This window comes from Leuciscus leuciscus (assembly GCF_965113295.1).
Source record: "Leuciscus leuciscus genome assembly, chromosome: 24".
Lineage (NCBI taxonomy): Eukaryota > Metazoa > Chordata > Actinopteri > Cypriniformes > Leuciscidae > Leuciscus > Leuciscus leuciscus.
This window is the reverse complement of record NC_138723.1, coordinates 21,863,293-21,890,343: the sequence shown is the minus strand read 5'-3', so window position 1 is coordinate 21,890,343 and position 27,051 is coordinate 21,863,293. Positions and strand designations below refer to the sequence as shown.

Genomic DNA, 27,051 nt, shown 5'->3' with positions numbered 1-27,051 from the left:
AATGTTCCTGTTACACATTTTTCCTGAACTGTTTACGACTGTGTCTATGTTATTACTCACCGAGAGGGGCATTGTGACATTATTTTTTAGTGTATTTGACAATAAGCCGCGAAAAAGAGCTCATTGTGGCACTTGTATGTCAGGGGCGGCTTTATTATGTGTGTGCACTTCGGATGTGAGCACAAAATCTGCGGTATTGAGTAGAATTATGCGCAATCCCACGCCGAAATTCAGACCCGGTCATGCCAACACTATCTAACCGGAGTGAATGAGACGTTCAGGATGTTGGGTGACGTCACTTCTTGTTGACGTTCGAAGTATTGTCAAACAAAACGGAGGCTAGCTCGACCCTCCCTCCTCCTCATCCCGTCCCCCCACCCCCCCCTCCCTTCTGAAACAGTCATGAAGGAGTCGAAGGTTTTTTCGATGTAAATTCGGGACTTCGTGCATTCCTTCTCTTTTTCCCTATTCTTTGCTATTTGTTCATCGTAACATAGTCTCTTTGGTCGTGTGTTGGCCATATCAAAATTCAAGAGAATATAATTCTAACGTTAGTCGTTGTCGTTGGCTACGACATCTCTCCTCTAGCTAACTTCCCTCTTCATGCTTCTCTCTCCTCAACTCCCCACACCCCCCTTCATGTGCACGCGCACTAACCCCCCAACCCCCACTCCCAAATCATTCTTGTTATTGGCTGGAACACTGTTCGTTATGTTTCGTGGTCCAGGCTGGGCCAGTTTGTTTTTGTTGCCGTTTGTGGAGCCTGGGCTGTCTACAGAGACTGCGTTTATTACAGTGTGTTTAGGGGACAGGCAGCTTGCGGATAGTGAGGAGATGTTTGCTGGACAAAAAATGTTTCGGCCTAAAAAACGTGTGACATCGATTAGAGCACCTTTAAGAACTGAAGTGCTTTAAGTGCTTTTTTCAGCGCAATTGGGCTTGAACGGTTAAATACACATACAGTACTTAGGTGTCAAAATGTCCGTCCTCGTAAACAGTCATTTATGTCTTCAGTGAAAATAAACAGTTAAGAGAGAAAACGCATATGTAACAGTATATTGGATCCATGCATTTGATCTTAAAGGGGTGGTATAATGCCCTTTTCACAAGATGTAAAATATTTCTATGATGTCCCCAGAGAGTGTGTGTGAAGTTTTAGCGCAAAATACCCCACAGATATTTTTATATAGCAAGTTAAAGTTGTCACTTTTTGAGGGTTTGCAAAAACGCACCGTTTTGTGCCTGGCCCTTTAAATGCAAATGAGCTGCTGCAGAGGTCGGGGTTTCAAGAGCTTGTGTCTGTTAGCAGCTGCTGATACCTCACGCAGACACACTAAAATGACAGAAACTGTTCTGCCTTTAATGTTAAACAGAGTCAGATAAGGATGGAGAGACTCAAGAAGAAGTGACAACATGTAGAATGCAACAGGACATCTCTGAATGGTTAGTTGATGAATTTATGTTGCTGATGTGGAGTTAACTATCTTCAATTAGGATATTCTGTCATGATAAATCTATAAATTGCTCATATATGAACTGTTGTGAGATGCACACAGAGTGACTTTCTATTGCATGTGAAAAGATGGATGCTAAAGTTTGAGCTGACTCACAAATGTACTCTTATACAACAACTTTTCCTCTTCTCAACATGGACTGCGTGTTCCCGGGGGCGGGGTTTATGTAAATTCAAGGGTTAGTGATGTCACTAACCCGAGAGGAATGTCGTGTAGTCCCAACCAGCCATTTGTTGTAGTACTTTTCTTTAAAAGCAAATATCTCCCTTTGCTTTGAACTTTGAGCGTTGTAACTTTGCAGATGTTGTTTATGCTCAAACAGCAACTTTACACACTAACTAAAGTTAGAAAAGTGAAATCACACTCAACCACCCCTTTAAAGTGACGTGCTGTCGTCTGTTTCATTAATGTTAATCAAACAACAAAAAAGAGAAAATCTCTCACTGTTCATGACTAAATCACTTTTGAGAGACTTTAAGGCCGGCGACACACGTGGCCCGAGCAGTGCGGAAAACGCGTGCATGCTAGAAATAGAACCGACGCCTATTTTGCAAGCGTGTTGGAAGCGTTTCCAGGTAAAATAGAATGGGAAAAGATGTTTATATGTCATTTTGGCACGAATACATATTAATAAATGACATTTTGATGTTTGAAAGTCTCTAGGTTTTGACATAAATGCAGATATAAATGTAATAAAAAAAAATATTATCGATTTTCAAATATTGCACCTGTCAATACAGAACGAAATATTCTGTAGCCTATTTTGCCGTCAACACTGCCGACGTGGTCTTTGCTGCTATATATTTATGTTTAACATGAAGTAGGCCTTCCACAATTCTCTCCCCATATGTCGAATATATCACCAATGAGGCTTATCATATGTTACCTATCAGCAGCAGCGCCGCGTCAGACACGTTTCTGGTGTGCAAAGACATAGAAAACGCCACGCAGCCGCCATGCAGCTGCCACGCAACAGAAACGCCATGCTCACGCCACGCAGCCAGTGTGTCGCCGGCCTAATAATAATACATGTATATTTAATTTACACAGTGAAGATATGCAGTTCTTTTATGTTCCACAGAAGAAGAAAAAATTATATATTTTTTGTATAATTATTGATTAGATATTTGAAGGTTCTTAATGAAAATTATTATTAAGTCTGGGTTGGTGGTCTCTGGGTCTGTAAAGTTTAAAAACCCCATTAAAACTTTATTAAAATTATTTGGTTATTTAAATTAGTCTCTCTCCACCTGCAGCTAAAGCATTGAAACCTATGCCTTGCACCGTCTTTATTTCTCGCTCTCCTACTAGGAGTCCCACACTGGTGTGGGCAGGTGTATACTTAGTGGAGGCGTCCTGTACTTTCTCAGCAAGACCAGTGGACTGATATGATTGCAATTGCAATTTTGTAGCTGTTGCGTTGCTGTTTGGTTATTGCTACTTCTAGGTTGTAGTCAATGTCATTGTTTTCACAGCAACCAGAAAAACCGATGGTCAATTTATAGACTAAAAATTCCCGTCACTGAAAGGATCAAACAGACTGGCTGATAAACAGGCATCTGCCTTTTAATCTGTCAGACAGCGTATGTCAAATGTGAGATATTTCTTGGGATGAATCAGATAAGTGATTTCAAGAAAGGTCTAGCTGTCCTTACTTTAAGTGTCTGTGAGAGAAGCTGCTCACTGTATGAGTGCTGTTTATATAATACACCCTGTCAGGCTAAGTATAGCACATTGATTTCTGTTTGAGAGTGGCCTGCACACCTTTAAACACACATGAACATGGTGAATTTCTATACAAATGGCACTGATGTACTGTTTGTGTACAGTTACGAGAAGCCTTTTGTTTTTTCACACAACGAAAAACTGAAGCCCATGTCATCCTGCGCATTATTCACAGTTTGAGTGGTACGATCAAGTGTTGAGCATGACAGCACATTTAGAGGTGCTTTAACAAAGAAGACACAGCGAGACAGACATAAACAGCCTCTCTCTGTCATATTTATCAACAACTGTGTGGGATGGCGGAGATGGTTCATTACAGACTGCATGTCTTTCTGTGCCTGTCCTATTTACTGAAGGCATCCTTCCAATGGATTTCTGATCTATAATCTTAGGTCGTTCTCCTCACAAATTTCTGTTAAGCTTTCCTTTGAATTTGCACGGAGAAGCTTGGCCTTGTAGTCGACTGAATTTTTATCCGAGCAGTTTATCCAGAGAGTAAACTTTAATTAGAGCACCAGAGAGTAATCTTTAATCAGCTCGAAACACCGCTGGCTGACTGTCCACAGGAAATGTAGAGCTGCTCCTGTCACTCTAATTCAGAGACCTTGTTATTATTCTTACTGTGTAATTCTAGCCAGTTGCTCAGCTTGTTACTAACAAACCCACAAACAGCTCATTAAGCCATTAGCATGTGCCCTACAGCAGGAAAATTGAACTAAAACTTTCGTTAACGCATGTTTATTATTGTGTATGATTCATCTATGCATGTTATTCCAAAGAAATAAGTTAGTGAAAGTGTATTCACTTGTTCCACCTGGGAAATGACTTGGGAATGATTTCAATGGATGTTAGCTACACTCTGTAAAATAGTCTGTAAAAATTGGACCCAATGTACTATGCTAATATGAAGATACTTTCTGTATTTATTTTTCTCAGGTGTTCAATGCTTGAAGAAAATAGGCTTCTAGTTAAAATTTACATTTATGCATCTGGCTTTTATTTACAGTATTTATCCAAAGTGACTTATGCATTGCATTCCATATTGCATATCTTTTATCAGTTCATGCATTCTCTGGGAATCAAACTCATGACCTTGGTGTTGCTAGCACCATGCTTTACAGTTTGAGCCCTAATAGCAAAGTCCAAGTCCAAGTCAAGTCTCAAGTATTTGAGGTCCAGGTCCAAGTCCAACTCAAGTCTTAAGTCTTGGGTCCAAGTCAAGTCTCAAGTTTGTGGGTCCAAGTCCAAGTCAAGTCTCAAGTCTTTGGGTCCAAGTCAAGTCAAGCCAAGTGGGGGAAGTACCCAGATTTTGGTGTGTTCCCACCACAGGAACTAGGAACGATTTTAGTTCGAGGAACTAATTTAGCTCCTACTTCAGAGTAGGGTGTAAACCAGCACTATAGGAACTACCAGTGATGTTAGTGTTCACTGATTGGCCGAACGCACACGAAACACTTCGTATTGCAGCATCTTGAGACACAGTGCTATTCCAGGTGGCAGAAAGCAGCAGCACTCACTGAGCGCGGATTCCAATGAATGGAGCAGCGGAGAGCAGAGCGGAGTACAGCGCGTGAGCCGCTGCAAGCTCATTGGCTATCGGCCTGTTTGTGTAGCTGTGACGCGCGCCTGAGCCAGTGCAGTGGTGTGTAAACACCAGCACCCGCCATTTTTAAAAAGGCTGTGTAAACACACCGATTATAGCCTATATATTTACTCCACAAACTAACTCTATAAACATGAAAAACAGTGATTGATGGGCCTCTTTACCTTTACGCTGAGGAGAAAATCCAACGCAACTTTGAGGGGACCAAGCGAAACATGATTATGTATTTCTGCTCAGCTAGCAACACTGGACATCAACCCCACGGCATACGCTAATAACTTTTTATTACTGTCTCTACTTTCTATGTATAACAGTTCTATCTAATACATATTAGACACGACTGTTAGAAAGATTGTTAACTAATGAACACGGAGAATGCGAGCACTCTGAGCTCAGGCTCTGGCGTTCTCAGCGCCGTCAAAAAAAAAAAAAGTCACAACAACAAGCGTGGCTTACGTCACTTCAGAGTTCCTACTGGCGGTGTGAATATAACCAGGAAAACGTTCCTAGGGGAACCATTAGTTCTCGGGAACCACCCTGATGGCTAGTTCCTAGAACTAAGTTCCTAGAATTACCCAGTGCGAAAGCCCCTTTGGTGTCCAAGTCAAGTCTCAAGTCTTTGGGTCCAAGTATAAGTCAAGTCTCAAATCTTTGGGTCCAAGTCAAGTCTCAAGTCTTTGAGGTCCAAGTCAAGTCTCAAGTCTTTGAGGTCCAAGTCAAGTCTCATGTCTTTGAGGTCCAAGTTCAAGTCAAGTCTCAAGTCTTTGAGGTCCAAGTCAAGTCTCATGTTTTTGAGGTCCAAGTTCAAGTCAAGTCTCAAGTCTTTGAGGTCCAAGTCAAGTCTCATGTCTTTGAAGTCCAAGTCAAGTCTCATGTCTTTGAGGTCCAAGTTCAAGTCAAGTCTCAAGTCTTTGAGGTCCAAGTCAAGTCTCATGTCTTTGAGGTCCAAGTTCAAGTCAAGTCTCAAGTCTTTGAGGCCCAAGTCAAGTTTCAAGAAATTTTTTTCTTTTCTTTTTTTCCTCAGGTGTTTTATGCTTGGAGAAAATAGGCAACTGGTTAAAATTGACATTTATGCATCTGGCATTTTTTTAATTTTATTTTTTTATCCAAAGTGACTTATGTATTGCATTCCATATTGCATATATTTTATCAGTTCATGCATTCTATGGGAATCAAACTCATGACCTTGGTGTTGCTAGCACCATGCTCTACAGTTTGAGTCCTAATAGCAAAGTCTAAGTCAAGTCTCAAGTCTTTGAGGTCCAAGTCCAAGTCAAGTCTCAAGTCTTTGGGTCCAAGTCACGTCTCAAGTCTTTGGGTCCAAGTCCAAGTCACATCTCAAGTCTTTGGGTCCAAGTCCAAGTCACATCTCAAGTCTTTGGGTCCAAGTCAAGTCTCAAGTCCAAGTCAAGTCTCAAGTCTTTGGGTCCAAGTCCAAGTCAAGTCTCAAGTCTTTGGGTCCAAGTCAAGTCTCAAGTCTTTGGGTCCAAGTCAAGTCTCAAGTCTTTGGGTCCAAGTCAAGTCTCAAGTCTTTGAGATCCAAGTCAAGTCAAGTCTCAAGTCTTTGAGGTCCAAGTTCAAGTCAAGTCTCAAGTCTTTGAGGTCCAAGTCAAGTTTCATGTATTTGAGGTCCAAGTCAAGTCTCAAGGCTTTGGGTCCAAGTCAAGTCTCAAGTCTTTGAGGTCAAAGTCAAGTCTCAAGTCTTTGAGGTCCAAGTTCAAGTCAAGTCTCAAGGCTTTGAGGTCCAAGTCAAGTTTCATGTATTTGAGGTCCAAGTCAAGTCTCAAGTCTTTGGGTCCAAGTCAAGTCTCAAGTCTTTGAGGTCAAAGTCAAGTCTCAAGTCTTTGGGTCCAAGTCAAGTCTCATGTTTTTGAGGTCCAAGTCAAGTCTCAAGTCTTTGAGGTCAAAGTCAAGTCTCAAGTCTTGGGGTCCAAGTCAAGTCCCAAGTCTTTGAGGTCAAAGTCAAGTCTCAAGTCTTGGGGTCCAAGTCAAGTCTCAAGTCTTTGGGTCCAAGTCAAGTCTCAATTCTTTGGGTCCAAGTCCAAGTCAAGTCTCAAGTCTTTGAGGTCCAAGTTTTACTCAGAAATATATTTCCGTATAAAAGTACAATGATTTGTGAATGTTGTTTTGACTTTAAATGCTAGGGCAGAATGAATTCAGAGATGCACAATATATCAGAGGTATATTGGCAAATATTATAATGTTTTTTTTAAAATTGTCCATCAGATAAGGAAACAGATAAGAAACCCAATTCAAACTGATTTCAAATGTACTGTTAGGTAGTTATCTTTTTTATGTAAGTTGTAATTTCACTAGAATCCTGTTAATTATTGGAGTCTACAATGGGAATGCTATTTTAAAAGAAAAAGTCTATACAGATGTATAATATTGACTGTAACATAAATAGAATTATCAGCTATCTGGCTGCATCAGTTTGTCTGCAATAAAAACGTTTTATTTTTCGTAGCCATTATTGGATAGGGACTGATATAACTGTATCCTGGTCCACTCTGTCTTGCTCCTCTCTGAAAGCCTGTTGTGCATATCACATAGATGCACCATAAATAGAAATTTCATTAAAAATGATATCCACTGTGAGACAGATGCGCTTTCGTGAATGTAGTCAGAGCAGAGCACCGCAGAAGACAGACAGAACCACTATCTGGATGCTCTGTATATTTTAATAATGCCGTATTGTGTTTATATATATAGTGTATTGCATAATTTGTGTGTAAACATATATGTTTATTCTTATGCCATGTACAGTATATACTTACTTTATTTTTTTATATTTCCACTATCATTTCTCATTTTTTGAACATCTCCTATTTGCTATATTGATTTCTAAAGCCACTTTTTTTTTGTAATGTCTATTCAATGATTTACTCAATAAATTTGCGCCAATAATGTAATGTCTTTTGAACTGCCCTTCAGGCTTTTCTCTGCTCATATTTGTGTGATGAATTTAATAAAAAAGTTGTAATCAATTAAAAGCCCTAAAACAGTGTTTAGTAAAACAGAAAAACTTCTGTGACTGATCGTAAGTCATTCATATTCAGACAGAAGTTATTTCTGTTGAGCTGTAGTGGGAGTGTTAGATCAGGACAGGGGTATGTCAGGGGAGGACGCTGTACCTCTTTTACGGTCCCTTTTGGATCATATCCTCGCTTTGAATTATGGACAAAGGGTCAGATGCAAACAGCGGATCAAACTGCACCTGGTGTGAAAAAGAGAGAAGTAAACAGCAGAGAGAGAGAGTGAGAGAGAGGAGAGAGGTCACATCACTGGATCCATCCTCCCACAGCTGAGCATGTTACACAAGAGCAAACTCAAGAGTCATTCCTCTCTTTTCAGTGTCTAAATTTATATTTGTATTATAAACCATGCTGGACTCATATCCCATACAGTACATAAACTATGGGCATTCTCCCAGCAGTCTCCTGCAATGCTATAACATCCTCTATAGCTCAATCGTTTATGTTTGTGTATTTATGGGGGCGTGCTGGAAGGGGGGAATAGTTTTGACCTAGGGTTGGGTTATGAACTGGATATTTGATTACTTTCAGTCATGAAAATGGATTTACATTTGGGCTGTCAAACCTTCCGCTCACAAAGAAAACATTCATTATTATTCATGGCGTGATAAAATGAAAAAAACATTTATCAGAATCAGTTATTCTTAAACTGATACTTGGTCCCCAATCCAGTCCAGTTTTGAATATTCCTTGTTTTAGACATTCTTAATCCATTTCTGACAGGGAACTTTGAGAACGTGTTGGAGAACTAACCCCAAAATAAAACAGTGATGCATCATTAATTTGCATCAAATTAATGAAGCACCACAGATTGTGCTAATGAGTGTACTTCTTCCACCCAGTCTGACACACACACACACACACACACACACACACACACACGTTTTACATAGGCTATTAGTGAAGACAGATGAAGTGGTTTTTATATTGAGGTGAAAATTTGGCCTTCATACAAACCTCAATATTCAAAGCAAAAATATGATTTGAATGTTTTTGAGGCTTTTAAATAGTGACAGACCTCTTCAAATGTCTTCACAAGTTTTTTTGGACAATAAAATCTGTAAACACAAAATCTGTAAACACACTCACTGCATGCATTTCAAAGAGAACTTGGTGAACTCAAAAACTCTTCAGTTCAGTGTTTTTGGCAGGAAGCCATTTAGAACTAATCACTTCAATAATAATAGACTGAATGCTGAAAGTATTGACATCTAACAAGCTGTAATTGATCTTTGTGTCGTTCCTGTAAACACCACATAGATCACACAGGGTCATGTTGTCAAAAGTGCTTTTATAAAGAAGCACTTTTATAGGCTTTTTAAAACATCTTAATATTCACCTGCTACCTGGTGTTATTCAAAAACGAAATAAATGAATCAATAACTAAATAATCATATAAATTATTTATTAATGAATAAATAAATAGCCTACCTGAGATCATTAGGCTAAGTTACTAACCAACTAAATAACGCCACATTTTAAGTAGGTTCATTTAAGTGACTTGGTCATTTGACATTGTTTTCACTACACATAATGAGCGAGACCTAAAAAATTACTATTTCATGTTAAAATACGGTAGTGTTTATGTTTGTATCTGGCCGTGGTTCGAGTGCCATTAAAGGTCTGTCGGTGAGAAGATTCGGCGCGTTTCCACCATTACCTCAGCCCGCGCGCCTCCCACTTACCGTACTGCACTGGCTCAGGCGCGCGTCACAGCTACGCAAGCAGGCCGAGAGCCAATGAGCTCGCAGCGGCTCACGCGCTGTACTCCGCTCTGCTCTCCGCTGCTCCATTCATTGGAATCCGCGCTCAGCGAGTGCTGCTGCTTTCTGCCACCTGGAATAGCACTGTGTCTCAAGATGCTGCAATACGAAGGTAGGAGAGGCGGATTCAGTGCTCTTTTGCGGAAACTGGCTTTTACTTTTCATGACGGAGATTTAAAGTGATGTTTATTCAACTGGGGTTGATGCCAGAGCCAGAAGGATTTTTATTTGAAATGTATTTACATGTGAATCAGTATGTTATTTAATTAGTCTATAGGGGCGGCCGAGTAGCCTATAGTGTTGATACACATTTTATTTAGACGTTTTAACTGAGTTTTTTTTTTTTACGCTGTCTCTTGATATAATAATATACTTGATATTCCCATAGCTATTTGTCTGCTATAAATAAAATAGTTTGGAAATCTACAATTTGTCACTGGGCTGTAAATGAATGAGAATTTAGAATGTTTATGTCAACCCTCTTGCCATTTTAACAGCAAGCAACATTGGAAGCATATATATGTATGTTTTATATGTTTATAAATATTAAATGACATTTTTGACAGTAGCACCTGACATAATTAGTTTGGCCTAGTTCATGATTAATATTTTATATTTTTATGTATTTAAAAATTCATTGCATGAAAACACATTGGTTTATTGATGTTATACCTTCACTATAAGCATTGACCTTTTCCATTCATTCATATGCTCATAGCTGCTGCTTTTATTCAAATTTAAATGTGAATAAGAAAGAATATGTTGCAGTTAAAAATAATATTTTTATTTTTGCTACCTATTTCAATTTTGATGGTCTGAATAAATGTAATGTCCTGGTGACATAGTAACAAGAGTGTTAAAGGGATGCTTCCTATTCTGTATCAGCAAATAGAGGCAGTGGCCTGTGATATGAAGCAGCTTGGTGTTGACAGAGTTTGGATCTTCTCAGTGGCCTGTAGTGTAGTCATGCTATGACTGATGGGCCTTGGAAGATGTGAGTGTGTAGGGATTTGTTCCACTGGGTGTGTGGCACTCTATCCAAAGAGGATTTGTTTTGGGATGCGAATGTGGGAAGCAGGAGCAGCTGTGTGGGTGATTTCTTCTCTTCTTATTCACAGACAGGTTTTTTAAGATCTCACTTTTTGAATATAAGAGCACTGGCAGCCTCCTGGGGCGCTTGGAATATTTGCTGAGTTTCATTCACAAACTTTGTGCACTTTTCTTTTTTTTTTCTTTTTTTTTTGTGTGAACTCAAGCATTTTCCTCTTTCCCCTTGTAGTGAATGGGACCCCAGCCAGTCAGCTGTCCACACCCCATTCTGCAAAGTCACCCAGTCCGTCTCCCACCAGCCCGGGGAGCTTGAAGAAACGCAGGGTAAGACAATATTCCGCCTTCAATCACCCTAATACACACACACACACACACACCATGCTTTTACATTAGCTCATATAAACATGATCCTCAGATCTTCTGCTGTCCATCTGGTGGATTTTATATCATCTATCATCTAAACCCAATTTTGCTGTGTTAAATCGTGTCCTTTATAAAATGTTTATCCAGTAAATGGCGTGATTTGAGTGTTCAGGGGCCCGTTGCATAAACATAGCCGCTAACTTAAAACTGTGTCTTAAGAACTAGTATAACCAACTAGCAGTTTATTACGGCTAATCAGTCTTACTTTTCAAATTCAAATTAAACCAATTGACCTTTTTATGTAACTGACTTAAAAAAGTTATGACCACTCTTGAAGAAAAAATTTGATGACTAACTTGTAGTCTAAGTAGTTTATGCAACCAGCCGCAGAACCTTCTCCACTTAGATAGAACATCCTTTTGCCCTCCGCCACCATCTCCGGCACTATATAACGCGCTCCTTCTATGTTCTCAGGAAATGGACAAGGCCCTCATTGACAGCACAGCTTAACTTCCCCACTTCTTCAAAGTGGCGCTAAGATCCACAGTCAATCCTTAATTCGGGCCACCACTTTTGGAGATTTTATGTGCTATTTCTGTCTCTAGTCGACTTTGAGTGTGAAAGTCCATGGATCATCCATGGAGAATGACTTCTGCTTGTAGAGCAGCAATCATTAAGTCCAGGATCCAAAATTAACTTTTGCCATTGTCTGGCGAGTATTTGAGAAAATTGACCCTTAATACCATTAACACCGGAGTATATTACACGATTTGAAACACATTGTATGAACTATAGTCATATTCTCACTGATGTAAGTGATGCCAGCGATTAAATATTTCTTACCTGCCATGAAGCTGTATTTTTCATGATTTGTATTTAACAATATATTTTATTTAGGTTTTTAGCATTTTTTCCCCTAGCAGTTTGACAAGTAGCGCAAGTTGTGTCACTTGCAGCATCATATTCGAGATGATATACTTTCTGTGGCACCTATAAAAAAAATTGTGATTTGTGAAAGTTTTTAATTGATTGAATCGCTCGCAAAACTAACAACAGTGAGAATATGACAATTTGTTTCATATCATGTAAAATACTGCAGTTGTTTACCTGTCAATTGGCAAATAATGTTTTATTTACTGACCAAAACCAATTTTTACACACATTTGGTGCTTGGCGAGTGCGAATTTTGGACCCTGATTGGGACTGTATGGTGGAGAAAGAGAAATTGCATAATACATGCTGTTGAAGGAACATGCAACTCACCAGTTCATTTTTATTTATTCATTTTTTTCACCAAGAAACACATTACCATTGGGTTTCAGAGGCCAGTTTGTGTGTGAGTGGGAAGAGTTTGTGCACGTGACCAGATCAAAGTGTCTATAATCCTGCAGTTGATAGACTAATGCAAAGAGGTTTAATGCAGTAGAAACTTCTCCTTCCCAGTCCAGTTTCTCTCAGGTTATAACATGAGCCTTAAACCCTAGTGATTACTCTGACTGTCTCTCTCTTAAGAGCCTCTCTGTCTTCCATTCTTTCTGAGTGTCTGTCTATTCCTCCTTCTTCGCTCTCCATGACTAAGATGCACTACAGCCTCCAAATGGTCACTACAGTATGTTGAGCTTTTGGGTCACTTCAGATCCAGCTGCAGGCAGTTAAAGTTCTTTTGTACAGCCAGTGAATTCACGTGCTGATATCGACCCATTATAGATTAATCAGAAACTGCTAGCCACTATCAAACTGGAGCTTTACTCTGACCTTAAATAAGGTTCTGATGGTGTAGGCTCATAGAGAAATGAGTTATTTACATTAAATGTGCAGCATGTTCTTATTTCTTTTGTTTAGTTAGAGCCTTTCTCTTAAAAGTGCACTCCTGTTAGGGTTAACCCGTAAAGAAATGACAAATACACTCATACAAGAAGATTCCAGTCAAATTTGGAACCATGATAAAAGCTAGTAGAATAATAAATGTTATTTTACATGGTTTGCCATATTGGTGCCACCATGTTGAGATCACATGACCAGCAGAATGCTACTTATTTTATCTTGGTAAACCCTCCTATTATCAAATAATTTCGCTCACAGAATAAATGAATTGTTAACTATAGCAATTCCCTCAGTAGCATTATAGCTGAAAACATTGCATGACATTGCATCCTCACCGACATAAATAAGCACATTATTGGCTGCACCTTTAAGAGAAAATACAGACATGTTCAACTTTTTATATTCGAAATTGTTCCAGATTGCATTAGAATTGGCAAAACTTCCTCTTGTGGAAGAGTCTGACTTTTCATGATTCAAAAAGTGATTGAGTCGACGTGCCGGCAGAGAGACAGCGACTCTGAGCACTTTGTGTTCGCCCTCCACCCGCTAGGAAAGACACTCAGATTCTCTTCATACTTTTCACTTATCTTGCATCGCAGCCTGAGCTCTTGAAGTTGGATGATCTCTCTGCGGTTTGATTCTGTCAAATGGCTTTGCTCTCAGCTCGTTGCTGTTGCAGAATGAGAATTTGGGACAGTCAGATCTGCCCAAAGCAGAGACGCATCTCAGCGTCTTTACAACCATCTCCTGCATAAGTGGGTCAGGCTTTGAAAACCCCCCAGTGGAGTTTTGTGAATGAAGGAGGGAGAAAAAACATTTACATAAATATGATACAAATGCAAAAGAACTGAATGTTCTCTCCTAAAAGGCTCCGAAGAAGCAGGCACTTCTTTATCTGGCTTATGAATTTATATGAGTCTACGAATGTTGTTATTGCTGCTTTGTGGTTTGGTTAGTCAATTAGCTTGCAGTGTATGCAAATACATTGCTAATGTGTGTAATTACAGCAGTTCTCCGCTAGCAATCCATTCTCCTGAAAATCCTAAGATTACCCATTATAAACTTCTCTGATTGCTTATGCTACAGTTTTAAATGACCTTACTGCTTCCACTTGAATGATTTAAACACTGATCATTACTACTGATTTATTATTAATTGGCTTTACCGCTCAAGCCTGGGCTGTGAATTGCATTCAACGCATGACCCACTTTCAGAAATGAGCCACACAAGAGTGGAGGATCTATACTGGGAATATATATGTGTGTGTGTGTGGCCTCTGTATCCTTAGGCATATCCCCTTCTTCGTCTCTCTTTTCCATGAACCCTCAGATTCTCTGGGGAAGAACATGGAACACATGCGCATTTGATGCTATGGCGACAAATACATTTTTAATCAATGTCAAAACACATCTAAAACAGTAATGAACCCTTTCAACGTGTGCTAATCCATCTCAGTCTGGGTAAACAAGATTTAAACGAGATAAATGAGGTTACAATTTCATTTGTATCAGCTGTGAGATTAAATGGACATTTTGTTTTTCATTTTTTTAATGGTTGGTTAACTAGGTAGGCTGTGTGTTTTCTGTTGCGTAACATGAAAAGCGAGGCCATCAAGCTCAGCATCATTCTCAAAATCACACCTGTCTCTATCAGAGTTGAGTGCTGTTCAGGATTGAATTGAGAACGCATCTGTTCAGATTTGAGGTCGCAAACAGGATGCAGAATTCCTTCTTTCCTATTTTTGTTGTTGTGATGGATAAAGTATTCCTGTTCTCGTCATTGCAGTTCCACATCACGTGGGCGTGGCCAATTCAGTTCAAATTTTCATAAAAACACATTCTTCATCATCTCTATGATGATGTCGCTCAATCTGTCTGTTGGGTTGCATGCTCCTCACATTTTCCTTTGGTGTTTTCACACCTGTATTTTTCTTTTATTTTCTTTTTGGATGTTTAAATTACATTGTGTGTGTAAGGTGTGCATGTGTTTTCATTCATTCCATAAACATTGATATCTCAAGTAAAGTGTTTTAATTTTTGAGTGAGCCATTCCTTTAAGTGGGTCACTTCATATTCATTTCAGAAAATAGACACCTTGTTTTCTGTCTGATACCATGTAAATATTACCACTTCTTTTTCTCTGTCTGTGTAGTAGTTTTCTGTCCTCTTGTGTTCCACTGGTTCTCATTGTTTTTTTCTGTTTGTTGTACCTTATTGTTTTTGACTCTGCTCAGTTTCCTGCTCTGCTCAGTACTCAGCTCCTGTAAATCTTTGCTTTATTGTCAATTAAGCAGTTATCTTTGTTTTTCTATTAGTTTTGTATTATAATCTAATTCTTAGATGTTTTTTATGTGTATAAGGCATGTCATTTTCTGGTCATTGTTTTTAATGTGTTATCTAGACTTATGTTTTTTTTCCATAAAGCATGTCATGAAACCATTCCATCATGTACGTATGATTGCAGATGCTAAATACATTAAAGAGTAAGTCTCTTTAGTACGAGTTCTTTACAAAATCATTTCGGTACTCTTCTGTTTATTTGGGACAATTTGGCTCAGAGTTGCTTTAATCACATTTTATATATCCCAGAGTTTGCGGATGCCAAACCAATTTTACTTTTGTACTGCACAAACGCTTTAATGATGGTCTTTGCGTTTAAAAAACGAATTAATGCAGTCGGTCACAGAGTTAGTTAGATTACAGGTGTAGTTAACAAATGTCCTGAAGTGACTCTTGTGAGATTTTCTCACTTTGGTCTTAATGGAGTTGCAGCTAAGAAGCAAATCCTCAGAGATTCCAGAGAGATGGAATGAGTAGCAGCGATCCTGATGAAAACATTGGATTAAATTTCCCTATTGCATCACCATCTCCACGAAACAAAATCATCTCAGGCATTAAATCAGTCATTCAAGCCATTATGTAATTAGTCTGAAGTCTATTTGTGTTATGAGCATCATAATTGCACAGATGCTGAATAACAAGACTATTATGCAACCGAGTACTTACATTTATCAGAACATAATATCATAACATAAAATAGTGAGCCTACGTTCTGACATACAACTCAGAAGCGCTGCGCTGTTACACTACGTGAACTCACTCAGAGGCCCACAGACGAATATGAATAGTTGAATAAAGCGCACAAAAAGTGTTCTCGTCGCTTGATAAACTTAAGGTTGAGCCACTGTGGTGGTCACTTGGACTATTTTAACGATGTCTTTACTAACTTTTCTGGGATGGCAGATATCGATAACCTAGCAGCCTATGAAGGAGTGAGCCAGCTCTCAGATTTCATCAAAAATATCTTAATTTGTGTTCCGAAGATGAACGAAAGTCTTACGGGGTTGGAACAACATGAGGGGTGAGTCATTACTGACAGAATTTTCATTTTTGGGTGAACTAACCCTTTAACATAACGTAATATTGATCAGTGGATTCAGATGATTAAATTAAACGAGAGGCAAATCCAAAAAAAAAAAAAAGGTTTCTTTTGTTTTGCTCCAGAGACATTCTGTGAAAGTCTGATCTGACCTAGCATTCAGCCAGGAAACAGGAAGATGCCTTATATGGGCTAGTCTCTGGCTGCTTCCTGTCTCGCAGAGGGAAAATATTATTAGTACGCTCCAACAGTTTCCATGGTAACAAGAGTTTTGACAGCGCTAGGACAAACTGTGATCTGAATGAAATAGAAAAAGGATGCGGAAACACACGCGCGCGCACACTCACTCTCTCGAGTCAAAGCTCTTTCGAATGACACTTAAACAGCCCTGCATCGCCCGTCTCATATGTATCCACTCAAACTGACATTATCAAGCAGTGTGTGTGTGTACTGTAGGAGTGCTGACCCTCCCTGACCTATCCACTGTTTCGTCTCGGCATATTTGCGCTTCGTTCTCGCCATTAGCAGCAGCTCCTCACACCGCCGACGTCCCTGAGGTGCGACCGGGGCCGCAGTCCAATCAAATCCATTTGAGTTCGCCCAACAGCCAGGAAAGCGCGGTGCTCCCGGAGACATCTTTCCAATTACTCTCCGCGCGGACTTGAAAGGGTCCCTGCACCCTGACTGGCGGCAACCAGGAGCGAAAACCAATTTACAGAAAAGCCAGTAACTCCGCTCACACTTGGTGCTTCCATGGAAACTAGCAAAGAAACACTGATGTGCTAACTGTCTTTGTCCTGCTGTGTTTAAAAGTGAGAATGAGAGGATTGTGTCCCGAGCGTGCCGACCGTCCTGACGGGAATAGCACATGCGGCAGCTTGAGGATATCCAGCATAGGTAGAAAGTGAGCGAAACACCCAGGGAGCGGTTTATCCTTTTCAGTGTTTTTAAAGTTAGGTGGTTTTTGGAGTTATCACACACACTGACCATGTACTGCTATGCAGTTGGTGGGCATATGTGACGGCATCAAATTTTCATGTTGCGATAATCGCTGACGCTTTCACCACGGTATACCCTATTATCACGATATTGTACAAATGTTGCAAAAAAGTGTTATCATACTATAACAGGTTTAATCACTTTTTTCTTATAACAAAAATAACTCTGAACATATAAATACAATAAAGCAATACACAAAAATTTATAAAGTACAACAAATGTTTCAAACAGATTCAAGTGCAAAAGACTTATAAAGAACAATAGATATCACTTTACAGTAAGGTCTAATTAGTTAATGTCAGTTAATACATTAACATTAACAATGAGCAAAAATAGCTATATTTGTTACAGAAGTTATTCTTTGTTAACCTTAGTAGAAAAATGATTACACTTTATTTTAGGGTATCTTTGTTACACTGTAATTATACATTTAAGTACTGAGTAATATTAAGTCACTACATATACTTACTACAGGGTTAGGATTAGGGTTTGGTTTGGTTTAGGGTTAGTTGCATGTAATTATGCATAATTCATAGTTATTACTAAAGGACCCGCATGTATGTAACATGTAACAATAACAGTGTAAAATAAAGTGTTACCAACAAATGAGGAGCTCTTTTCCAAAACGCTATAAATCCATTGAAATAGTTTTCAGGAAAAATCATCTCAGGAACATCTGGCGCAAAATGCGCGAGTGATTTGAGGGTGAGAGAGAGAATTCTGATTAGTCCAGAGGATGTATGGCGTTTAGGCTAAAAATAGGTTTGGCGCTTATGGCGGTTTGGAAAAGAACTGCATCTTGCAGTACATTTTAAACAAGGAAATATAGCTATTTGGCATGAAACGTTGATGGAGCAGTGAATAGGTTCAGTACACAGCAAAATGGCGTTTATCGCGTTTTGGAAAAGAGCTCTTCAAATACATCTAATCATTGTTAGATAATTTAGGTCCATTAAATAATACAGCTACAACTTTTGATTTTAATAATGTATTATTAAATATAAATAAAAATATAAAAAATGTCAAGTTTGAAAATAAATAGCCAATTAAGTCTTTAAGTATTTGGTGATGTGATGAACACCACTGCAAATACAAACATCTGAATGGTTGTTTGAAACGTTTAAATACTGTTCAGAAATAGAAAGTAGCACAGCTGCTTTGTTTATGGGGTTACCGGGGTAAAGTTCGATCAGCAGCATCTGCTATCAGAGAGTGAATGTGCATTTTCATTCAAGTCAAGTCATCTTCATTTATATAGCGCTTTTAACAATGTAGATTGTTTCAAAGCAGCTTTACAAACAGATTCAAGATACATTTTTTACAGATTTAAACTGTAAAACAGATTTAAATTTTAAACAGATTTAGATAAATGTATAATTTATGGTAACAGAGATTGTTTTGGCTTTATAGCGGTTCTTTAGTAAAGTTATTTTCCAGCTGTGGTTAGTTATGATTGATTTGCTTCCGTCGCAACAATCATTTGTTATTAAATTAGGGGCTGCTAAGACGACACCATTCTCTCTACATAGACTTTAAACGCGAACCTGTGCGCATTAAGAATTGGTTCTATAGTTATGTGCGTTTGAATATATGTACGCAGGTTTGTAATTCCCTACAAACCAAGCCTAAACAAAGTACTGGTGTTTCCTTATAATTTTTGATACAGAATTTAATTTAATTGTATCAATTCGGGGTAGATACGCGAATTGAGTTTCCCGACAACGCTTTATCTGTAGAGTGGTAAAGGGATCCTCCATAGGGAGAGACTAGTTGACACTTCAGCACTGCGTTGTCATCGGGTCCAGGCGAAGGTCCTTCATCAGATCTGGATACGGCCTGGATCCGGCAGGCTGCGGGAAAACCTCGGGATAAACAAAGACACTAAAATTAGCGTAGATGCCATTCTTCTTATGATGTAACGAGTACATCAGGATTTATGGGAAGTGTTCCCGGTTCCAGCTGACCTAATCTATGCAGCCTAACATTGAATTATAGGAAGTCTATAATGTATTATGTGAAAGCTAGGTCAAAGAGATGTGTTTTTAGTCTAGCTTTGAACTGACAGAGTGTGTCTGCTTCCCAGACATTCAGCACGTTTTCTTCATTCGTTCCTCCATGCTGCTCATGCTTGCTGTGCTTGTTTACGTCAGAGTGATCGCATTCCTCTTTCTGACGCAGCATACAGCGGTGTTGTGCATTTTAACGGTTGATGGGAAAAGAATTCTTAAAATGCATTCTAAAAATCGTAATAATTCGAAATAATTAATTATTCATTTGAAGTGCCCACCATAACAATATCGGGCATGCTTATAGTGGTTTCTGGTTTAATTGGATGTTCTCTTCCTCACAGGGATCCCAGCACAGTGGTTCCTCTCTGTCTCTGGCCTCTACCAAAGTCTGCAGTATGGATGAGGAGGAAGGTTCTGTGAGCGATGGTAAGAGATCAAGCAAAGCTGGTTTTTAGATAGTATTATTTTAGTATTATTTATATAATATTATAGGATTTTTAAAAATATTTTTAATTATATTTTGTGGTTTAAATTTGAGTAATTTTGACGTGTGCTTTAGTCATTTTTATTATTTATTGTAGTTTTTAAAAAATATTTCTATATAGCTTAAAATTATTTTTAATTTCAGTTTTAGTTTTAGGAATGTTTAAACAAATATTTTTAATTTTGCCTTGGCTACTAACTGGAATAATAAATTATTTTATTTCAGCTTTAGCAACACGATTTTTTTTTATAGTTTCATCTTTAGTTAACAATAGCATCACTAGGTTTAGACTGTTAAGCATGGCAGTCAACTGACCATCCATGAAATATAAATGTATTCAGACTTCCTTACAAAGAGATCAAGGTCTACTGTAGGTTTGTGCTGTTCAAGAACTGTGATCTTATGAAGATATGGCAGGTTGATGAATTTATTAATGAGAGTGCCCTTTACTAATGAAAGCTTTATAGTTGCTCAGTGTCTTAAGATTAGGCTATGTCTGCAATGAATGTCAACATTTGAAGGCTTTGCAGAGGTGTTCATTATACAATAATTTCCGCTTCAATGTACAAAGTGTAGCCGACTGTAACACACTAATGAAAGACACAGGAGGTGTGAACCAAATACATGTTTATCGTCTTGTTCTTTGAGCTGCATTCAAAGAGATTCTCAGACTAGGAATGTTGGTCTGGAATCAAATGCTACCACAGCCTACAGAGATTTCAGTCATAAAAACAGATTCTGAATGAGGCCCACTCAGTCTTGCTCTAATTTTCTTCCTCACCGTCTGCAGCCGAGCCCTTGGAGGAGACGCCGATACCCGTAGTCCCGAGCTCCATTTCAGATCGGTACAAAGTCGGCCGAATGATCGGAGACGGGAATTTTGCGGTGGTCCATGAATGTGTGGAGCACTCGACTAGCAGGGCGTACGCTCTGAAGATCATCAACAAAGGCAAATGCAGAGGGAAGGTGAGATGTGAAAGCATTATGATATTGTCAATAAAATGCTTATATTTCTATTTTTATGATGATTTATACAATATATTTTTATTTTGAATTTTTCTCCTACACAGGAGCATATGATCCAGAATGAGGTGGCTATCCTAAGAAGAGTGAAACATCCAAACATTGTGCTGCTGATTGAGGAAATGGACACTTACAGTGAACTCTATCTGGTCATGGAGCTTGTAAAGGTGTGTACTATAGTATTTTCATGCACCTGAGGTGATGAAATTTTGCTTGTTTTACATGTCTTGTGGTGATCCGGATTAATTTGAGCTCTTGATGGTCCGTGAAATGGCCACCCTGTGCAGTTGTGCTGCCTGTGTTGAACTGAGCGTTATTTTAAGCTGCTGCTCCACTTAACTCGACTCTTTGAGGGGATTTCTGCCATGCGAACGGCAAACCAGGCCATCATGAACTTTCTGCCTGTTGTGTATAAACTCCTTGACCTCAAGAAAACTCTTGTGACGTAGATCATTTTCTGTATGTGGAAATACCACCTTGCTTTGAAACCGTTCCATTCCCAAACCTAGCTGTAGATGTGTAAGATACCTCAGACCAGGGCTGGGCAGAATGATGATATACATCATGGATACAATATAAAGGGTCTATCCACAGAGATTTTGCTATATTGTGTATATTGTGGTTTGTAAACACCAAGCCTAACTATGCTTACAGCCCATTCACAAAATTGATGGCTATAATCTATAAGTTCTGTTTATTATAAGCGTGCGCTGCAACATTGTCTGCCACTACATGTGGACTTCTCTATTCTAATAGGATTAGAATGATTATTAAAACTTGTACCTTATCATAGTTATCGTTCTTGGTGTTAATCGGCATTTAAAGGGATAAAGAAACATGCTTGAATGAGAAAATAAAGAGGAAGAGGTGCTTGATGTTAAAATGATTTAGGGACTGTTTACACAGAACGGATTTTTGCAGTTTGTCCATTGTTTTTCTATTTAAAACGAGCAAGACAGACGTCTATGACTTTTGTGTCTTTTGCAGTGCACATGCATTCTCGCTCATTCTGAAATCACGGAGCTCAAGCTAAAAACTAGTATTTTTTAAGAACTCAGTGATGTACTCGTGATGATTGACACAAGCGCGCTCAGAGAAAGCCGCTTTCATCATGCAATCACAAATTGAATTATTTTGCGGATATGCGTTGTATCTGTGCATTAGGTAATACTGTGACAGCAGCCTAATATCCCAGACAGCAACATAATGTCGGCCCAGATCCAGCCCACATCTGGACCGTGTGGAATCCAAGTGTACCAGATGTGGGCCGGATCTGGGCCGACACTATGTTGCTGTCTGGGATACCTGCTGTGGTCTAAGCCATAAAACATGTTAAACAAATTACAAAAATAAAAATACTCACTTCTCTTGGATAAATAACTTCAGTAGCATTAATAAGAATCAATGCATAATTAATACAGTGAAGACGACTATTCAATTTCTTTCTTTGTTCTTTGTTCTTATTTTTAGGGAGGAGATCTTTTTGATGCCATCACCTCCGCCAACAGATACACTGAGCGGGACGCCAGTGGCATGCTGTACAACCTAGCCAATGCTATCAAATACTTACACAGCCTTAACATCGTCCACAGGGACATCAAGCCAGAGAACCTTTTGGTAAGATATCAACACGCCATCCTTCCATCTATCCATCCATCCATCCATCCTTCCTTCTTTCCTTCCTTTCCAAAACATACTTCTGAGAGTGACATCCTGTGAAAATATCTCATGTCTAACTCTCAAGCGCTGTTGTTGTCACATCCTAAAGATCACCAGCCTCCACAAACATGTGTTCCTGTGTGTACGTGTTGTGTAGAGGAAAGGAACGGATGGAACTCATAGGTCTTGTGGGCTGGAACTATATAAGTGTGTTTGGAGAAAGAGAGATGATTGCTGCGAGATCTTTGACTGAGTCTAGACCAGCCACCTACTGACTGACTGCATACGTGTGATATCACTTCTGCAGCGGAAGAACTGAGATGTGACTCACACTTTGACAGTTCACAGACTGTACTGTTCCCCAAGGCTGCTCTCCTACGAACCTTTTACCAGACATCATTCATGAATCAATGGCTGATACGCAGCCACTTCCTCTACTGATTTAAGAGGGAAGCGTTGTTTAAGGCAAGACACTTCAAGTTCCCCTGTTGATTAATCAGTATATTTAAAACAATTGTTTTATATTACAAGTTTTCTGAAATGTTATGAATAAATATTTAAATGAGGCATTAAAATAAATATGCACTAATTTGCATAAATGTCCAGAACATAAATCTGAACTTTAGATAAAGCAAGGCTCAAAATGCCTCTGTTTTTGTTGGTATATTAAGTTAAAGGTTGAGTTACAGTGGAGATTTTGAGCATCTCTTTTTATCAAAAAAAAGGGAGATTTTTTTATTAAAAGGAGATTTTATTAAAGGAGATTTTATTAAAAAATCTGAAAATACTGTCAACAGCCAGAGAAATATCTTAATGTTTTTAGGAATAAAATATTATGTAAATCAGGTGAATGATATATGAACATACCCCCTTGTAAAAACCTTCAGAATATAGATTGGAGAATGGTAATATGTTTGGAGTGGACAAATAGATAGTGAGTGTAATAACATAAAAATTTAAATGTGTATTTTGGATGTTGTTTTTTTCACTGGTCTGAAAAAAGACAAGTAATGGAGGAAAATATGCCAAAATCTCCAAATGGACCAGTGCATTAAAACACAATTAGTGTCTTGCCTTAAGCCCTGTTTATGAGCTAGGGAATTTGTCTATAAATGCTGTGGATCTTACAATTGAATTGTGATCAGGTAGCAGTAAATAAGACCCTCTGTTTCTCAAATTCACTCCAGTGAGCTGGAAATAGCCGTGCGCTGGCTCACATATGCGCTCACTCAGTCTCAGTGTGTTGAAGGTAATCGCTTGTGGCTGGAAGCATACATGGAAATGCACCTTGCAGTGCAGAATGAGGTTTTTTCATAATGCATCACTTTACATATTATATAACAACAAACACAAAGCCAGCCAATCTTAGGATGCTCAATGGATTCCGTTCCTTTTTAGCATCAGTAGAATTTAGGTTAAAGACATTACATGCACAAATATCTGTTTATTTGAAGCGAGTGCATATTTTTGACACTGATCTGCACATTTGCTCACCTTGGGATTTTTGAGAGCCGGATATGTCATTTTCAAAGATTGCTTTGAAGGATCTAGGTTGATTTTGCTCCCAGCTCTAATATCGTTCTTCGCTTTGATTCACAGGTGTACGAGCATCAAGACGGAAGCAAATCGCTGAAGCTGGGCGACTTTGGCTTGGCCACCGTGGTAGACGGACCCCTGTACACTGTCTGTGGAACACCCACATATGTAGCACCAGAGATTATCGCAGAGACCGGGTGAATATTTGAGCATGTTTGCACAAATCTGGGCCATTGAATGTGTGATATTTTCATGGACTCGTGTGATGCTATTAAGCATACTGTTGTGATTGTTATGATCATATTATTTAGAATTATAAAGCTGAAAAGCATTAAGTATAGAGCAATACAACTAAAACAACACTCTTTTGTTTTCTGGATTGTAGGTATGGCCTTAAGGTAGACATCTGGGCCGCTGGAGTCATCACATATATTCTCCTCTGTGGCTTTCCTCCATTTCGTGGGTAAGTTCAGTGTGTATGAGAAAATGTGGCTTAGGTTTATGTGAGATTATAATTTTTATGCTTTTCGAAGTTGTTTAAAAAAAATCCTGTAATTGCCATCAAAACGATGAATTTATCAGTAGATGTCAAAGATTCATTCTTAAATACATTCTTGCTGGTATGTAGTGCACTTTGAGTAATGTAATCAAAGCTGGAAGGTTATGTAAGATGTTATTGCGCCTCCCTGTGGCTGTCTGTGGTACTATCCATGAACCAAATGCATCGAGCTCCCCCTGTTGATGTATATTTGAAGTCGCATTCCCTATTTCAGGAGCACCGATGATCAAGAAGCTCTGTTTGACCAGATACTGCTGGGACAGTTAGAATTCCCTCTCCCGTACTGGGACAATGTATCCGACTCAGCCAAAGTAAGTGGAGTTTGTTTGTGGAGTCATAATTAATGGATTTTTCAAAAGACAAATAACATTATAATAAATTATATTGTTTGTTTTTTTAAAGCAACATTATTTGATATTAAAAATGATGTTTTTAAAAAAAGCTAAATAATAGGATAAATAATATGTGGGCTTTTTAAAAGCAACATAATATGATAATAAATATTATGTGTTTTTTTTAAAAGCAACATAATCTGATTTTAAAATGTGTTTTTTAAAAAGCAAAATAATATGATTAATAATATGTGGGTATTTTTAAAAGCAAAATAATAAAATAATATGATAATATGTGGATATTTTTTAGAGCAAAATAATATAATAAATAATATGTGGGTTTTAAAAAGCAAAATAATATGATTATATGTGGGTATTTTTAAGAGCAAAATAATGTGATAAATAAAATGTGGGTTTTTTAAAAGCAACATCATTTGATATTAAAATGTTGGCTTTTTAAAAGCAAAAAAATACATAAGTACATATTATATATATTATATTATAAATATAATTATATTAATAATATGATAATTTTGTGATTTGTCCATGATATATTATTTCCCTGATTAGGAAATAGTGTATCACTATAGTCAATAGACAAATAACGAAATGTATAATGTTTGAAATCAAATGGAATTCTGCTTTTAAAACCCTTACATATTATTATTATTATTATCATATTATTTTGCTTCAAAAACCTACTCATTATTTCTTATCATATTATTTCACTTTTAAAAAGCCCACATATTATTATTATGAATCATTTTAATTATAACTTTTTGTTTAATGTGGCCACCAACTGAAGGTCATGAGTCTCAAATTGGACATCACTATGTATTTGTTGGCACTGGGGTTTGGCAGTAACTCTGTGTCCCGTCCGTGTCCTCAGGAGCTGATCGTGTCCATGCTGCAGGTGGAAGTGGATCAGAGATACACAGCGCTGCAGGTGCTGGAACACCCCTGGGTCACTGTGAGTAATTCAGATTAAACTCATCTGTATGTGTGAATCTTTATTGATAAATTATAACAGACACAGTCTTAACACATTTAGTCCTCTTGTTTAATAACTACAGTAACTGATCGGATCAATGGCTGTTTCAGAATGACGGTCTGTCAGAAAACGAGCACCAGCTGTCAGTGGCAGGAAAGATCAAGAAGCACTTTAACACTGGGCCCAAGGCCAGCAACAACACCCCAGGAGTGTCCGTCTTGACGGTAAGAACACGCTCACACCAGACGCAGAATAAACATGAAAGACCAGACACAATGTGTGATGGACAGCTGAGGCGAAAGTTCAAACACTATTAGCTTACAAATGATATATTTACTAACAGTTGAAATAGACTACAGCTGATGATTTGAGTTTATCTATAATGTTATCTGAGCTCCACTGATTTTTCTTCGCTTAGCTCGACCATGACTTTTCCATCCAGAGATCAGGGTCGTTGGATTTCTATCAGAACCCGGGAATGTTTTGGATAAGGTAACGCCACGTGTCCGCTGTAGCACGCCAGCCCCTGTCTTGTTGAACCCCACTGAATCCTGCTCGTGTCATGATCAAAGATGGCCATCATTCAGCCCGTGTGTGTGAACGTTCTCAGTTCAGAATGTGCATGATTTGCTTCAACTTCATGGCAATTGACATATTTGTGTGTGCTCTTCACCTGAGTGTGCTGCTTGTGTCACTGTCCTGCTTCTAACCAGCTTCTCATGATCTTCAACCTTGTGCAGAAAACAATATACTCAGCAACCAGTCCCGCTGTTGCCCATAATGTTTATTTTGTTAGTAGAAATTCACTTTTAATATATTTATGACACGTATGTATTAATATTAAATGTACTCTACTGTTCACAAATTTAGGGTCAATAAGATTTTTATTTGAAATGAATATTTTTTATATTTAGCAAAGATGCATTCAATTTCAATTTTACTTTATTGTTGGAATCTCTTCCAAAAATGGATGAACAAAAAGTCTTCTATTTGATGGCAAAAGTTGATATTCCTCATACAAAGGGTCAGACATAATAAGGGGACAACGTTTGAATCAAGGAAATTTGAATTTTGTAGCAGTAAATCAGTATAATAAAATGGTTTCTGAAGAATCATGTGACACTGAATGCTTAAAATTCAGCTTTTTGAGAATAAATTACATTTTAAAATATATAAAAACAGTTCTTTTGAATTGTAATAATAT

At 38.3% G+C, this 27,051-nt stretch overlaps 2 protein-coding genes across 4 annotated transcripts in view; both read left to right on the top strand.

The window, feature by feature from the left end:
* Positions 1-27,051, top strand: part of ccdc169 (coiled-coil domain containing 169) — a 239,433-nt gene that overhangs the window by 33,275 nt on the left and 179,107 nt on the right. The gene's annotated exons all lie outside the window — the stretch shown is intronic.
* dclk1a (doublecortin-like kinase 1a) overlaps positions 1-27,051 on the top strand; it is a 53,978-nt gene that overhangs the window by 26,069 nt on the left and 858 nt on the right. For 2 of the 3 annotated variants that reach the window (XM_082156963.1, XM_082156964.1), the window contains 11 exons: positions 10,920-11,014; positions 19,605-19,689; positions 20,538-20,713; positions 20,818-20,937; positions 22,241-22,387; positions 24,029-24,162; positions 24,351-24,428; positions 24,739-24,835; positions 25,746-25,826; positions 25,958-26,071; positions 26,266-26,339. In XM_082156963.1, the coding sequence (XP_082013089.1) occupies positions 10,920-11,014; positions 19,605-19,689; positions 20,538-20,713; positions 20,818-20,937; positions 22,241-22,387; positions 24,029-24,162; positions 24,351-24,428; positions 24,739-24,835; positions 25,746-25,826; positions 25,958-26,071; positions 26,266-26,339 (1,201 nt within the window). Of the gene's footprint in view, positions 1-9,665; positions 9,753-10,919; positions 11,015-19,604; positions 19,690-20,537; positions 20,714-20,817; positions 20,938-22,240; positions 22,388-24,028; positions 24,163-24,350; positions 24,429-24,738; positions 24,836-25,745; positions 25,827-25,957; positions 26,072-26,265; positions 26,340-27,051 lie in introns of those variants that run through there. The other variant, XM_082156965.1, reaches the window with a different exon arrangement.